We start from the raw sequence: 16,006 nt of genomic DNA, 5'->3' as shown, positions 1-16,006 counted from the left end.
CGACCTTTCACACATTCCTTTTGCCAAAGTAAAAAATTTTGGTATACTAGTGTAATGAAAAAGCGTTAAAACCTAAATCCCAGAGGGAGAATAGGATAGCTGTAGAACTTTTCTCGTTAGACTCATTGCCCTCCTTCTCTTTATTTGGTGTCAGGTTTTTTAGGCCCATCCATATACACCATTGCTGTCAGAGGAGCTTAGTGGACTGTGTTTTCCTTATTGCCTTGTGTGTTTCTTTAAAGTTCCTTATTTTAAGTATGACATAATGTCGTGTTAAGACTTAATGCGACCCTTAAATCTTGTTTTTAATGCTGACAATATAGTGGTGAACCAGATAGATATGATCACTGCCCTGGTTGAGCATATAGCCTAAGGGAGGAGACAGAGACAACAAGGAAATTGGCTGTTACATAATATTGTGAGTCTTGAAAAAAACAGAGTACACTGATCGGTAAATACTGTGAGGATGTCATAGGAGGGTGCTGCTTTCAATAGGGTCCTTGTTAGAGACACTTCTGAAACAGCATTTCAGCTGGGACCTGAAGAATAAGAAAAGTAATTTTTCCAGGTAGAGGGGACGTGTCAAGTCCCTGAGGTGCAAAAAGAACTTCATCTACGGTTTCTTCCTGTGCTGATTTAAACCATAACATTGACTGGTTATGATTTGATACACTGCATTTAAATTGTCAGCACCAGAAAATAGTCACCTCTTCACTTTGTACCTTAAACCCTGTCCCCTGAACCACTCAGAGTATTACATATAGTCTCAAGTTAAAAATAACATATTTAATCTAATACTTCCTGTAAAGGGAATTCTCAGTACATGTTAACTCCTTTCCTTTCTCCCTCCTCTTCAACTTTGTTGGAATGTGTTTGCTGGGCAGCTCTTTTCTCCCCACACCTGCACCAGGGGTGTGTGGAACTTGGTGTGGGTATTGGAGGGGCATAGTCAAGAATAATACCATTGTCTCCAAAACCTGCCCCTAGTATCTCTGTTAAGGCTTCCCAGAGTCCCTACCTCATCCTCAGTCTCATCCAATTTGACTTAAATTTAGGGCACTTCAGAAATGTACTACATAAGTATATACTTATATATATTTTATTACATATATAATATAATATAAATATACATATAAGTATATATAATGCTTTCATATACTAGCAACAGCTAGTATATTCAGCAGCCTATAAGAGCTAAAGTCCCAGTTACCATTATACCCTGTTCACAGGCATTCCAGTTGTTTTCCTCTTCTCCTTCTTCCTAAATGTCTTTTTGGCTCTCCACTTCATGATATTATCAAGAAGCTGCTCTGGTCAGTGCTGAAAAAGAGGTGAGGTAGGGAAATAGCACTGGATTCCCAGGGATTTCCTCTGATTTCCTGTTTGGTGTTGCTCAGGCAATGCTTCTCTCAAAGGCCTTGGTAGCCAAGACAAGACGTGGCCTTGGCCTGCTGCTGAACTGGCAAAGGAGGGATTGGCGTCTTACCTATGACTGGCAGATGCAGAGAAAAATAGAACACCTGATTCCAATGGTAGTTAAGACTTGGCTTTTTTCCCTGTTCCCACTTGAAGTTACTGCTTTACAGAGTACTTTTTCCTGGCAATAATAGCAGTGGTAGGGGTGAAGAAAGAACACTGGACCTTCACAATCTTTCTCTGCGCCTTCATTTTATCCCCCTTATCAGTAAAATGAGAGTGTTGGTATAGATGATCCCAAAGGTCCCTTTTAAGCAATATGTTTACATTTTAAACCATATAGTTTTGTTTCTTTTTTCTGACTTACATAATGTGTACAGTGGAAATTATCTCAGTATATGAATTTGATACTTCTCTGGAAATGTAGAGCCCTACTGGTCAAGCTGGACATACTCAGAGTGTAGGGTTGGATTGTAATTGGACGACTTTGTACTGGGGTTATCTCTTACAGTGAGTTTTTGGGATGCTGTTGAAAGCAGGAGTACTGTGTACCCTGAGGATGAAACAAGCTAACTCAACCTGAGTTAGTCTCCAAAAAGTTATGGCCAGTGAAATTTGTGGTGAGTGACTCAAAGATGTGGTTTTAAATTTTGTTAAAGTGGTCAAATTATCTTGAAATAGCACTGTCCTTGTGTAACTCTGAGTTCTGTTGCTCTAAATTGGTCCCTCCTTCTTTTTCAGGAGCTATTGTGACAATCTTGGTTACCATCCATTAAGTGCTGCTGACTTTGGAAAGATCATGAAAAATGTCTTTCCAAACATGAAGGCACGTCGTCTGGGCACAAGAGGCAAATCTAAATATCCTTTACCAGAATGGTTTTAAGTAATTGCTTTAGTAATCACTTAGAACATCTGCTGTTGTAGGTCAACTAGCAACTATATTTAGAAGTAAATTTAAGTCAACAAATATAAACGACTCAAAGTTCTTAGTAGAATAATTGCAGACATTGTTTTCCTGGCTACATATCAAACTGCAAGAGAAATAACAAATAGTGGTTTTAGATTATGATAGATGTCACCATATTCTGTCACTGTAGTGTGTGTTCTTCATGGTCTGGTCTTCTTTTCTTCAACAATAAGGATTAATTGAAATAGGTCACGGTGCGGCTACTGTAAATCACATCAATAAAAGTGAAGAAAGAGGTTAGCTGTCTTCTTCCTGTAATTTAGAAACATCAGTATCTCCTTGGCAAAATATACACCATTCAGGAAAAATTCCTGTGGAGCTTGTCCTAGAAGATTGTATTCTCTTTTAAGTATTTTTTCAGCCAACTCTTTAAAGCCTGTATTAAAATTAAAGCCAGAGCATAGGAAAGATCCCTCTTGTGACAGAGACATACTTAGTATAAGCAAACAGAAGGAGATGAAAATGAAGAATTTATTAAAGTCCTTTCGACTCTTGGCAGAAGATTGTAAAATAGAGGGTCTCTGTATTAGAAAAATATTATTTCTCTTTACTTAGCCCTTGGCCTTTTTCAGAGCACAGAAACCCGTTTCTGTGGAGATGAGAGGGGCGGGAAAAGAAGGAGGCACTGCTTTTCTAGAACAGCTCCAGGTGCTTTCTGCTTACTTGTTGCATGACCTATCCTTACTTTCTGAGTGCAAGCAAAACTGTCTTGATGGGTCTTTGGCATGTTACAGGCGATAATCCTGCGTGTTTCAGTGGAAAAAGAACTGAAAAGGTTAAAGCCCTTGTGACACTCTTAAGAGTTGTTTTTGTCCCAGTGCCCTGGGCTAAAGTTTCCCTGTGCTGTGCCAGGTTTCCATCTGGATATTCTTTTCCTTCTGACCTGTTTGTTACTGGTGGTTGGCACAACCTATTAGGAACATTTATTCATAAAATTTATAACAGATGAGAATCATTTTTGTTTCATTTAAGAGAATAACCATTCTACAAAGACTGTTCCAGTTTCAAAAGAGTGAAAATGTCCTGAATTTATAATATTGAGGTTTCTCTTACTGAAGAATTCTAAAAGTAGATGTTATCTCGTGTTGACTTTATACTTAATTCATATATGGTTACTTCTCAAATGCTAATTATATATAAGCCAGTTTATTTAATTTAGAATGCTTTAGACCTTAACTGTTTATTACATATTGCTATAGTGGACTAAGGAAAAAAGCCTTTGTTCATATGCCAACACTGCCCAATCTTGATTTTCACAAAACTGGAGATGGGGTAAGAATTCTGCCTTTTCTTTTTCATGAGTAGAATTATACTTTAATATCAGCATTGAAATGCATACTGCATAGTCTCATTTGGGTTAAACCAGGGGCCAGGAACTATGCCTTTTACAAAATAAATGAGACAAAAAATTTAACACTGGCTGAAAATGTTTAACATATCTGACTTAAGCCAACATGGCTCACAAAATTAGGAGGAACATAGGTCTAAACTGGTTTTGAAATATATCCATCATGTATATTGACAATATATATATTGTCAAGAGAAAGAATTAAGTTGTGGGGTAATACAGTATGAATATCTTCCCCCCCCCTTTTTGATTTACTTATCTATCTAATACCCCCCTAGGTGTACAAAAGACTTGAGGTGGCCAGAAGTACTAAGAAGAGAAAATACAGCTAGTGGCAGTTTGTTTTATTGTTGTCAGAAAAGGTTTTTAGAAAGATTCATAAGATCCCTTAGCCTTCATATATATTTAATGAGCATTCAGTGTTCCAGTCCCAGTGCTGCTGGAGGCTGTGCCCTGGCAGGTGGTGTAGGCATAGGCCTCGTATTTGCATAGCTTTTCTATGCCTGCCATCAGGGCATTTTATACAACTTGGACCCGAAAGATCTAGATTACATCTTCTAATTAAGAATACATGTCTTCGATGTGCTTCAGTTTAATTGCTCTGAACTTTTATAAGTTAACTTTTCCTTTTTCCTTTGTTTAGTTGGAAGGAACTGAACCTTCTGGGCAGCTTCAAAATATTGATGAGGAAGTTATCTCTTCTGCTTGCCGTCTTGTGTGTGAATGGGCCCAGAAAGTGTTAAGCCAGCCGTTTGACACAGTCTTGGAATTAGCCCGCTTCCTTGTAAAAAGTCATTATATAGGTACCAAGTCGATGGCAGCTCTAACGGTAATGGCAGCAGCACCACCAGGTACAAAATTACCACTAACAAGCTAACGCTAAAAAGGACAAAGGTGTTACTGCATTTTAGAGTTGGTAGCAAAAGAAGAGTTTCACCACAGAACTTCCTTGTCTTTTTAGTGTTTGTGTGAGTTTACCCTCACTTCACTTAACTCTAAGTTCAGATGGTTTGTTGAACTAACAAAAATATTAATAGTTATTTCATTATAAAACTTAAAGCTATAGTTTTTCTTAGTATATTGCTCTGCTAAAACATGAGACTTCTACGATATGCCAGTTGATATTTCATTAATTTTTCCATTGCTATTTTAAAATTTCAGTAATGTGTGTATATGTACTTTTAAATATATGTGTGTCTAAATTAATAAATATTAGATAAGATTAAAATTTTAAAATGATGTGCTCTCTTCCTGTTACAAACTAATACTTACGAATAAAATGATCTTTGGATAGTGTGACAGGTGCCTTAGTGTCAAAAAGCAAACTATATGAGGCATTTTTATAAAATAGCAAGTGATTTTTTAAAAAAATACACATTCAGATGAATATTTTTGTTCAAATAGGGATTTTTTCATTTGATAGTTTTAGGAATTGACAATACTGGAATAAACAATTCCCTCCTAAATTAGTAGCTGTGCGAAGTACCTGTTCTGTTGCAGTTTTTAAATATCTCATTTTGGTAATACCTTATAAACCTAAGGAAGAATAAGTAAGTTTTACTATTACTCTAGGAAATTATAAATTCTGTGAAAATACATTAATTGAAACTTGTTTTCCAAAGATGAGTCTTTTGATTATTAAATATAAATAATTTAAAATCATAATAAATTTCTCCCAGCCAGAATTATAGTTTCTTAAATAACTTCACTTTTTTAAAAATCTTAATAATTTTAACAATTTTTTTCCCTTTAGTTTATATTTATCAGAAGCTTTACATATTTTGTGGGGGGGGGTATATAAGTGTTCTATCCATTCACCTTATTGTCATTTGAGGACTTGATTCAGCAAAATAATCTCTGACCATAATTTTGTCATGGTTTTGACTAGATTGTAAACTGTGTGACTTAAATCTGCTCACTTATACTTACACATGAATAGGAGAGCACTTGGGTAGCCTTATCTAGCTAGGTAACTTTTTTCATATGTTACCTCATTTCTTCCCCCAGTAGTCCTCTGAGACAGGTGATATTAAATCCCATTTTATAGATCAGGAAATAGGTGTAGGGAAGTTAAGTAATTTGTGCATGGCCAGATAAGCAGTGGGACCAGGATCTGAATTCCAGTTTGTTGGTCTCAAAAGCCCAGGTTAACTGCATTACATCATGCTGTCTTCTTATCTTCTGGTGAAATAGGGTTTTAAAAGATAGGGCCCTTCAGCTTCCTGTGTTCTCTTTCTCTTACCCCTAACTGACACCCAGTTAGTACTTGAACAGACTGAGGACTTAGGAGAGATCATGGGAAAAGAAACTTCTCCGTCTTATTTTCCTCATTGTTCACAAAGTTTTGACTGAAAGAAGTGATGAATGATGGGATGAATTAATTTTTAAAGCACAAGTATAAAGAAAGGTGTTTTTAAACAAAAATACTAAAAATTTCATATGTAAACATATTTCACTTTGTGAAAGTATTCAGTAGTTTAGCAATTACATCATTACTCAAAACGTTTTTAGACTCTTAAAATTTTGTTCCCAACCACTGCCATATATTTTTTTTAATACCTTTGGTGATTAATCTTCATCCTTTGAAGGTGAATTTGGTTTTTTATAAATATAGTCTCCATATTAAGAACAGGTTGTGTTACAGATGTCCTTTTGTAAGTCAGCTGCTTGGAAATCATTCCTGTCCAGAAACTCTGGCAGGAGGGAGACAGCTGAGCTTTGAGCCATTGGCAGAGGCTTTTGGGTGCAGGTGCTGAGAAGCCAGAGCCTAGGCTGGGGGCCAAGAAGGAGCAGTACAATTTGAGGTGGATTTGAAGAGAAAAAAATGGTACTTAGGTGATCAAAAGGGGGGTCAAAAGATGAGGGATTATTGAGGAGTGAGTGTGTGGGAAAGAGTTTAAGAAACTTCTTTCTCTCCCTCCTGTCCCCTCTCGCAAGATGAAAAGCAAAAAGTGGGCTGGGGAAAGGTGTACCAGAAGGATGGTGCCGTCCTCCCCTTTTCTGTCCACTGTTTTTACTAGCCACAGCTTACTCTTTGTGATGATTGTAATGATATTCCCTAAATGTGAGATGAGCTTTTCAAAAAATTAATTGTATTATATCATCACTGTTCTTAACTAAAAATGTATCTCTTGCTTACTTTATCATTCCTTTTTTTCCTCAATGTTGCTCTTTACTACTGCTTTGAAAAGTTTTCTCAGTGACACTGTTTCAAAATACCTTAACCTTAGTTATATGCAGAAGCTCGGCTTAACTACTCCTGTGTCATACTGGAATAATTGTATAGTAACAGTTAAAATAGTACCTCTTTGTGAATTGGTAGAACTAAACACTTATTTTCCCTATATGCTTTTTTTCTAAATGTGAATGATTTCAGCCGATATTTATTGAATGCCCCATGTAAGCTGAATATTTAAATCACAAAAATGCATGCGTTTCTAATTAGAGAATTGGGGAAGAAAATTTCTGACATCTGATAAGACGTGAAACATGCTCCCTTGGTATTTATTTATCTTAACTTCTGCATATTTAGAACATAGCTACTACTCTTTTCAAAATCTTCATCTGTTATTGCTGATTTAACTGAAACGTCCTCTGAGTTGAACCATATTTTAATGTGTCACTTAAAACCATATTGACAAATGTTTTTAAACTGGAAGTCTAACACTTAGGCTTTATAAAGAGATTGTGAGTTAAAATTTGCCAATTTTGGATGCCGATTTGGATTTATATAGCCAGTAGATGGCTATATAGTCAAAGAAATTGAGTTGTGACTGCCTTCCATGCAGCAGAGTATTTATTTTAGCTTTCTTTTCTGTTTATTTTCAGGAATTAAAGGAATTACTCAGCCGTCTGCTTTTATACCTACAGCTGAGAGTAATTCTTTTCAGCCTCAAGTGAAGACTTTGCCTTCTCCTATTGATGCTAAACAGCAATTGCAACGGAAAATTCAGAAGAAGCAGCAAGAACAGAAACTACAGTCCCCTTTGCCAGGAGAATCCTCAGGCAAAAAACCAGAAGGCGCTACCACCAATGGAGTAACTAATCTTTCTAATGGAAATCCTGCGATCCTTTCTCCTCAGCCTATTGGTATCGTTGTGGCAGCTGTCCCTAGTCCCATTCCGGTAATATCATTATTAAATAGTGTTAGACCTCACTGGGATGATGGGAGATCATTTGTTTAATTAAAAGTGGCCCATGAGAAGGAGGCAAGTATAGATTCAGTTACAGACTGATTTTGTGAGTACAGATAGATTCAGCTTCCGTCAGTGGTCTTTTTAAAGATTTTATTTATTTATTTGAGAAAGAGAGAGAGCCACGTGCACAAGTATGAATAGGGGGAGGGGCAGACTGAAAGAGAATCTCAAGCAGACTTCCCGCTCAGTATAGAGCCTGACCCAGAGCTCGATCCCACTGTCCTGAGATCATGACCTGAGCTGAAATCAAGAGTCCAACGCCTAACTGACTGAGTCACCCGGGCGCCCTGTCAGTTGTTTTTTCACAATATATGATATTGATTACAAAGCAAGCTATAAAATGAACACAAGTGAAAATACAAAGATTTGAGATGTGCACAGTATGCACGCATAGCCAGTCAGAGCTTTATGTAAGAGAAGAGTCATTTTTAGAATTGTCATCCCTAGCTAAGCCAAGATGATCAAGTGCAAACTTTTTTTGGGTTTAAACTTTTCTTCTTTTTAACATTCAGTTGGAGCAGAATTGTAATGCAGATTGATAACACTTTAATATAGATGTATTGCTGTGGCTTGCTGGACACAGGACCTTAGACAAGTGCCTTAGCTGTTCTGAATCTGTTTCCTCATTTCCAAACAGAGGTTATAATCTCCTTTCCTGTCTCACACAGCTGAGGTTATGATGAGGGGGCTTTTAAAATGAGAGGGCATCATACTAAAGCTAGGTTGTTATTTATGTTATTATTGATGATATCATTAAGGAGATCTGCTTATCTTTGTTTTTCTTATCATCATAATCATCATGTCAATAAAACATTGCGTATGTGGTAACCACACTTGTATGCTGTTCATTGTAGAGCAAACTTGGAAAGACAGTAGTTTTATCTGAGACTGTATCCACAGTGGTTTAATTACTAATGTGCAATGAATGACATTATGACTGTCCCCCCTTGAGTGAGTCACTTTCTTGGCCCAGAGGTAGATATCTTTATAGTTGCATATTTTTTCAAGATTTTATCTTCTCTTCCTATAACCTTAAAAATGATGATTTTGACAAGCAGTCATCACAAATGTGAAGTTTTTAATCTTGTTTATTTGAAAGGTAGCTTACTGATTTTCTTATATTGTTATATTTTATAACTATATTGCACTGTGTTGCAGTTTTTATATTTATGTGTCTGTATAGAAATGGATCTAACGTATATAGAGATATCTAGATAGATAAGTAGATATAGAACTCTTGTCTAATAGAGGAAGTGTTCCTTTTCTTTTTAACATTACATTTATTAAATGCCTTAATGCTATCAAATATGTGAATTACTGTTTATATCCTAGACTCGTTAAATCTTTTTTGTTTTCTACCTTCTAACAGGTCCAGAGAACCAGGCAGTTGGTAACTTCACCAAGTCCAATGAGTTCTTCTGATGGCAAAGTTCTTCCCCTCAATGTACAAGTGGTCACTCAGCACATGCAGTCTGTGAAACAGGCACCAAAGACTCCTCAGAACGTTCCAGCCAGTCCTGGTGGGGATCGTTCTGCCCGGCACCGCTACCCTCAGATCTTACCCAAACCAGCCAACACCAGTGCACTCACCATTCGCTCCCCAACTACTGTCCTCTTTACTAGCAGTCCCATCAAAACTGCTGTTGTACCCACTTCACACATGAGTTCTCTAAATGTGGTGAAAATGACAGCAATATCCCTCACACCCAGCAACAGTAGTGCCCCTCTTAAACATTCTGCCTCAGTAAACAGTGCTACAGGAACAACAGAAGAATCAAGGACCATTCCACAGATCAAGAATGGTTCTGTTGTTTCACTTCAGTCACCGGGGTCACGGACCAGCAGCAGCGGGGGAGCATCTGCCGTGGAAGTCAAAATGGAACCTGAAGCACCATCAGATGAGCATCCTGGACAGTGCCAAGAGAACTCTGAGGGGACTAAAGCTCCCAAAACAGCAGCTGGTGCCCTTCTGGGACAGAAAAGTAATACAGATGGAGTAGTGCAAAAACCTTCAAATGAAGGTGTCCTTGAAGTAAAAGCAACTAAGGTCTGTGACCAGAGGACCAAATGTAAAAGTCGCTGTAGTGAAACTCTGCCAGGCACTTCAACAGGCAATAATCCAAGCACTGTCACCCTCTCAGTTGCCACTCAGAACTTAACTTTCACCAGCACCACCTCACCAGCTAATGGTGACTCAATAAATAAAGACCCTAAATTATGCACTAAAAGTCCAAGAAAGCGACTGTCTTCTGCATTGCAAGAGTCCCAGGTGCCTCCCATAAAGAAACCAATTGTGGAACAGCTTTCTCCAGTTCTCATAGAAGGTCAGAAACCAGGCAGTGTTGAGAAGGACCAAAAGGTTCCACATTCAGGGAAAATGGAAAGTTCAACAGCCGGTGCTCAGATTCCTAGCAAGGTATCAATAAATGTCAACTCACACATAGTGGCAAATCGACCCTTGAATTCTGCTCTCATCAGCAAATTAGCAAACACATTAGCTTCAGAACAGCAAACACCATCATCATCTCCAGATATAAAAGTAAAACTTGAAGGGAATGTCTTTCTTTTGGACAGTGATTCAAAACCAGATGGCAGCTTTAATTCAAATGAATGGCAACAGGTCAGTAAGGATTCTGAGTTTATATCTGCCGGCTGTGAACAACAGCAAGATATCAGTGTTATGACAATTCCTGAGCACTCTGATATCAATGACTTAGAGAAATCTGTTTGGGAATTAGAAGGAATGCCACAGGACACATATACCCAGCAGCTGCATAGCCAGATACAAGAATCTTCTTTGAATCAAATACAAGCACAGTCTTCAGATCAGTTACCTCTACAGTCTGAACTGAAAGAGTTTGAGCCTTCTGTTTCCCAGACAAATGAAAGCTACTTTCCTTTTGATGATGAGCTTACACAAGATAGTATTGTGGAAGAGCTGGTGCTTATGGAGCAGCAAATATCAATGAACAATTCTCATTCTTACGGTAACTGTTTGGGAATGGGCCTTCAGAGTCAGTCTGTTACCCCAGGAGCTCCAATGTCATCTCATGCCTCCAGTACCCACTTCTATCATCCAATCCATAGCAATGGCACTCCAATCCACACACCCACACCCACTCCTACCCCAACCCCGACCCCGACCCCGACCCCGACCCCGACGTCAGAAATGATTGCTGGCTCTCAGAGTCTGTCACGGGAGAGCCCTTGCTCCAGGCTAGCCCAGACCACACCTGTGGATAGTGCTTTAGGAAGTAGCCGACACACACCCATCGGTACTCCACATTCTAACTGCAGCAGTAGTGTCCCTCCCAGCCCTGTTGAATGCAGGAATCCATTTGCGTTTACCCCGATAAGCTCCAGTATGGCGTATCATGATGCCAGCATTATCTCAAGTAGTCCTGTGAAACCAATGCAAAGACCGATGGCCACACACCCTGACAAAACCAAGCTTGAATGGATGAATAATGGGTATAGTGGGGTTAGTAATTCTTCGGTTTCTGGCCATGGCATTCTCCCAAGCTATCAGGAACTAGTGGAAGACCGTTTCAGGAAACCTCATGCTTTTGCTGTGCCTGGACAGTCTTACCAGTCTCAATCCAGACATCATGACACTCATTTCGGTCGTTTGACTCCTGTCTCTCCTGTGCAGCATCAAGGTGCCACTGTAAATAACACCAACAAACAGGAGGGTTTTGCAGTTCCAGCCCCTCTGGATAATAAAGGAACTAACTCCTCTGCCAGCAGCAACTTCAGATGCCGGAGTGTGAGCCCTGCTGTTCATCGCCAACGTAATCTTAGTGGAAGCACCCTGTATCCAGTATCTAATATCCCCCGATCTAATGTGACCCCCTTTGGAAGTCCGGTAACCCCAGAAGTTCACGTTTTCACAAATGTTCACACAGATGCATGTGCCAACAATATAGCTCAAAGAAGTCAGTCAGTTCCATTGACAGTCATGATGCAGACGGCCTTCCCAAATGCTCTTCAGAAGCAAACAAACAGTAAAAAAATAACCAACGTTTTGTTGAGTAAACTTGATTCTGACAATGACGATGCAGTGAGAGGTTTGGGCATGAACAACCTGCCCTCCAATTACACAGCCCGGATGAATCTCACTCAGATTTTGGAAACTTCCACTGTTTTTCCTAGTGCCAATCCACAGAATATGATCGATTCCAGCACTTCTGTTTATGAATTCCAAACACCATCTTACCTCACTAAAAGTAATAGCACCGATCAGATCAGTTTCTCTCCTGGAGATAATCAAGCACAATCAGAAATCGGAGAGCAACAATTAGATTTCAATAGCACTGTTAAAGACCTGTTGAGTGGAGACAGCTTGCAAACCAACCAGCCGCTGGTAGGTCAGGTAGCATCTGATCTCACTAATACTGCGTCTGATTTCTCTAGTGATATCAGGTTGTCTTCTGAGCTCTCAGGCAGCATCAATGATTTGAACACTTTAGACCCAAACCTACTGTTTGATCCAGGTCGTCAGCAGGGACAAGATGATGAAGCTACACTGGAAGAATTAAAGAATGACCCATTATTTCAACAAATTTGCAGTGAATCCATGAGCTCTATGACTTCATCAGGTTTTGAGTGGATAGAAAGCAAGGACCATCCTACTGTTGAAATGTTGGGTTAAATAGTGTTTTATAATATGTAGCACACTGTATCTAAAGACATATGTATTGTATTTGTCTTAATGGAAGTGCCTCCCGCAGCAGAAACACTTAACTATTAATTGTGACATTTTAAAAGAGTTTGCTGCAGAAGTGGTTTCTTCTTCAGTAGGAAATGGTTAGACTCGCCTCAGTTCTTAACAAGTTTCTGAAGACAGTAGGCTGTAGATGAGCAAGTATTAGGTTTTAAATTTTGTAATGTTCCCCCATTTAATCACATTGTTTGCTAGTAAACAGTTGACTAACCAGCTTTTACAAGAGCAGTCTCCATCTTTATTTTGTATAAGTTCGTTTTAATTCATCAGTTGATCTGCACAGAATGTAGAGGAAACCATTGATTTTAGGTCTAGGCTATTTTTTGTTGTTGGCATTATCTTTTAGATATGAAATCATAGCTAAGATAAACTGTAGACAAGAAGGTCTTCCTTAAAGCAGGGATAATATTCAGGTTATTATCGGTATTTAGGCTTGAAGCATAGAGCTACTGTAGAATGAAAAAAAATCTCTGTAGGACTTTCTGGGACTTGAGTACCATTTGCACCTGCATTTTGAAGGGCTTAAATAGGAGAAAATAATGGGATATTAAATATTAATTTAAGGAAAGCAAAAGCCGCACTAAAATTTTTTAAAGGAAAAACTAGTAGCCATTTCTATTTGTGACCTTGCATTAGTCTTATTTTGAAATTTATTTTTAATATGGAGCCAGCAAACACACAGAGACGTGTGTATGTGTGCTCACACACACAGACAAGTGAATAACTCCAAATATTATAGTTTAATAGAACAAATAGAAGCATGTTGGAAAAATACTTTATTTTATTATTTGGTATTTGAGTTAGGAGAATTTAGAAGGAAAATAAAAGCATTTTCTTAGTTTCATCACAGTGGCTAAATGCAGGTATTAAAATTCTATTTAAGATTAATTTGAAGTTTTTAATTATAATATTCCTAAGTCCTCAATTTAGTGACTGACCCCTTCGCTCCTGAATATAGTAATACAAGTTGATCATGGGATCCCTTTGAAAAACAAATAAACCGGAGGGAGATAACATAAAAAAACAAACAAAAAACATTTCACCACCTGAGGTCCGCAGCCACAAATCTTTATGTCGCTGATAAAACAAAGGGGATATCAATAGTACTTGAAGAAGAGGAGCATTTTATTACATGCTTAATTTATTTATTGTGATAACCACAATTGCAAAAGAAGCACTCAGGATGTGTTTTAAAATGTTTCTCTGTATGGCTCCCATTTTGTTTTATGAATAATTATTTATGAATTTCTTGTTGACACAAATCTGCTCACTAGTTGACAGCTTCATTTGAGTGAAGTTAGGGTTACTTTCAAATAGATTTAAAAATTGCCATTAAGTTTTTAAAGCTAACATTAAACCATTGCTATGCTACCTTGAACCTAGCTAGCTAAGCTTTCCTTTACCTTAATTAGTAAGCCAATCAGAAGACTACAATCAATGAATATTTAACAAATGTGATGAAGGGTTTAATTTAATAAGGTTTCGTTGTTCAATAAATTTGCAAGGTAGGGTATTAACATATTTTGATAAATAAACGGTGCTAGGGTTGGCTCAGAGGTTTATATATTGGTATGTCTTAGTTATCGGCATTTGTGTGTGTTTGCTGTTATCTTGATTTAATGATCTGTTAGATATTTTTTCTTGATGTTAGTTATTTCTTCACTGTACATTGAGACACAGCACTACTGCACACCAAAGTATGCAATACCCAAAGGAAACTGTGTGATTTCTCTTAACAAATGATGGGAGCCTTTCTATATGAGATACTCTGAAAAGGAGATTTTGAGGCCATTCTAATCCCTTGTTTACATTATTAGCTTCCTACTAATATAAAAATAATGGAAATCTTTTTTTATAAAAATATAAAAGACTGGAGGATTTTTAACCCTCTGTACAGTATTGCAGCAAACACTTTAAATTTGGTTGAATTCGTCCAGCAAACTTTCTGGGGTTCATATATTGCACTAAATTTTGTTGAACCTGTGGTAGGCACATCTCTTAGGATAAATGCAACCAATACAGTCCACAGATTAAACTTTTTAAATGTGTTTCATTATGAAAAGACAAAATGTCATCAAAGTGACAGATAAAATTGTCTTATGTAGCAATGTGCATTGATCTCAATGAGATATTTCTATTTCTTATTCTCTTACATGAGAATATTACAGCAGGAAGAATTAAGTTTAGTTTGCTTCACCATGTTAATACATGATCACAAAATGTGCATGAGTGTTATTGACTTATCTTGTACAGTACTAGGTATTCCTGTAACCACTTTTTTTTTCTTGGCTGTATTAAAACTGGTTCAGTGTTAACCAGGCAAGCATAGTTATTCACAAGTTAATTACTTTTTTATGTTTACTAATTCTGCTTAGTTACTGTTGAATATGTTCTTTTCTCAAATTATTTTCATTGTTTTCATGTTTAAAACATTTTTCATACTGTTTATCATGATAAGACTTCATGAAGTAAATAATTTTGCATATAATTGCAATAAGCACTGACTTTTGAACTGAAAAGAAGGAAAAAGTTTTTTTTTTGTGTGCAGTGCATCTGAGGTTCATATAATAGTCTTGTACTATAATGTGCTTTACTACACCATAAATGACAAAAAAACAAGCCCTGTTTCATGTTTTCATTTAGTGCAAAAAGTCAGATTTCCCCAGTGTTTTGTTGTCTGTTGTACCTGCTGAAACTACAGTAGTTGAATATTGCAGTAGCATTTCAGTTCTCTTTTTTTATTGAAAGTGCTCAAAAATTGTTTTTTAAATGTTTTCAAAAACAATTAAAGACGTTTTATATTAAACTGACTGGGTCTTAAGGTGATTTGTGGGATCTGTCTTAAACAGGCAGCGTGCCATTTTCAAACAGACCTGATGCCATTCTTCCTTAGGTCTCATGAAATTCATAGAAATGAATAAAAGTCAGCACAAGGCTGAACAACGCTCTTCACTATTAATCCAGAAGGATACACAGATCTTGTTTTATTCATCAGAACTCTGCTATCCTCTTAGGATGTATTACTGATGAGTCGGACATGGCATGGAGCTTCATGTTGCCCCCCCCCCAAAAAAAATCTCTGCTTTTGCTTATTTCAACAGCTAGTCTGTGGAGTACCTGAATATGTATATTTTTGAAGCTTTGAATAGAAAAATAGTGGGAAAAGTGGAGAAAATTCTAAAGCACATCTATGCCCCCAAAGCAGCATATGCATTTTGGTGAACTCGAAAATACAAAATACACTGAAGCTCGTGATGCAGAACCCAGGAGTCGTAGGTGTGGAATCAGAAATGAGCAGATAGAAATTTCAGCTCCTCCAGAGTAATGACACCAGGATCTGAGATGGAGATTCCTCA

The 16,006-nt window shown here is 37.6% G+C and overlaps 1 protein-coding gene across 3 annotated transcripts in view; it reads left to right on the top strand.

The window, feature by feature from the left end:
- The window catches only part of RFX7 (regulatory factor X7), a 140,202-nt gene extending 124,746 nt beyond the window's left edge, over positions 1 to 15,456 (top strand). For all 3 annotated transcript variants that reach the window (XM_004779207.3, XM_004779208.3, XM_004779206.3), the window contains 5 exons: positions 2,158 to 2,274; positions 3,571 to 3,655; positions 4,375 to 4,582; positions 7,560 to 7,855; positions 9,297 to 15,456. In XM_004779207.3, the coding sequence (XP_004779264.2) occupies positions 2,158 to 2,274; positions 3,571 to 3,655; positions 4,375 to 4,582; positions 7,560 to 7,855; positions 9,297 to 12,578 (3,988 nt within the window). In that variant the 3' untranslated portion in view covers positions 12,579 to 15,456. The remainder of the gene's footprint in view (positions 1 to 2,157; positions 2,275 to 3,570; positions 3,656 to 4,374; positions 4,583 to 7,559; positions 7,856 to 9,296) is intronic.
- The last annotated feature ends 550 nt before the right edge of the window (positions 15,457 to 16,006 follow it).

The sequence above is a fragment of the Mustela putorius genome, unplaced genomic scaffold, assembly GCF_011764305.1.
Source record: "Mustela putorius furo isolate JIRA1106 unplaced genomic scaffold, ASM1176430v1.1 tig00003896_pilon_pilon_pilon, whole genome shotgun sequence".
NCBI lineage: Eukaryota > Metazoa > Chordata > Mammalia > Carnivora > Mustelidae > Mustela > Mustela putorius.
This window is presented reverse-complemented; position numbering and strand designations above follow the sequence as displayed.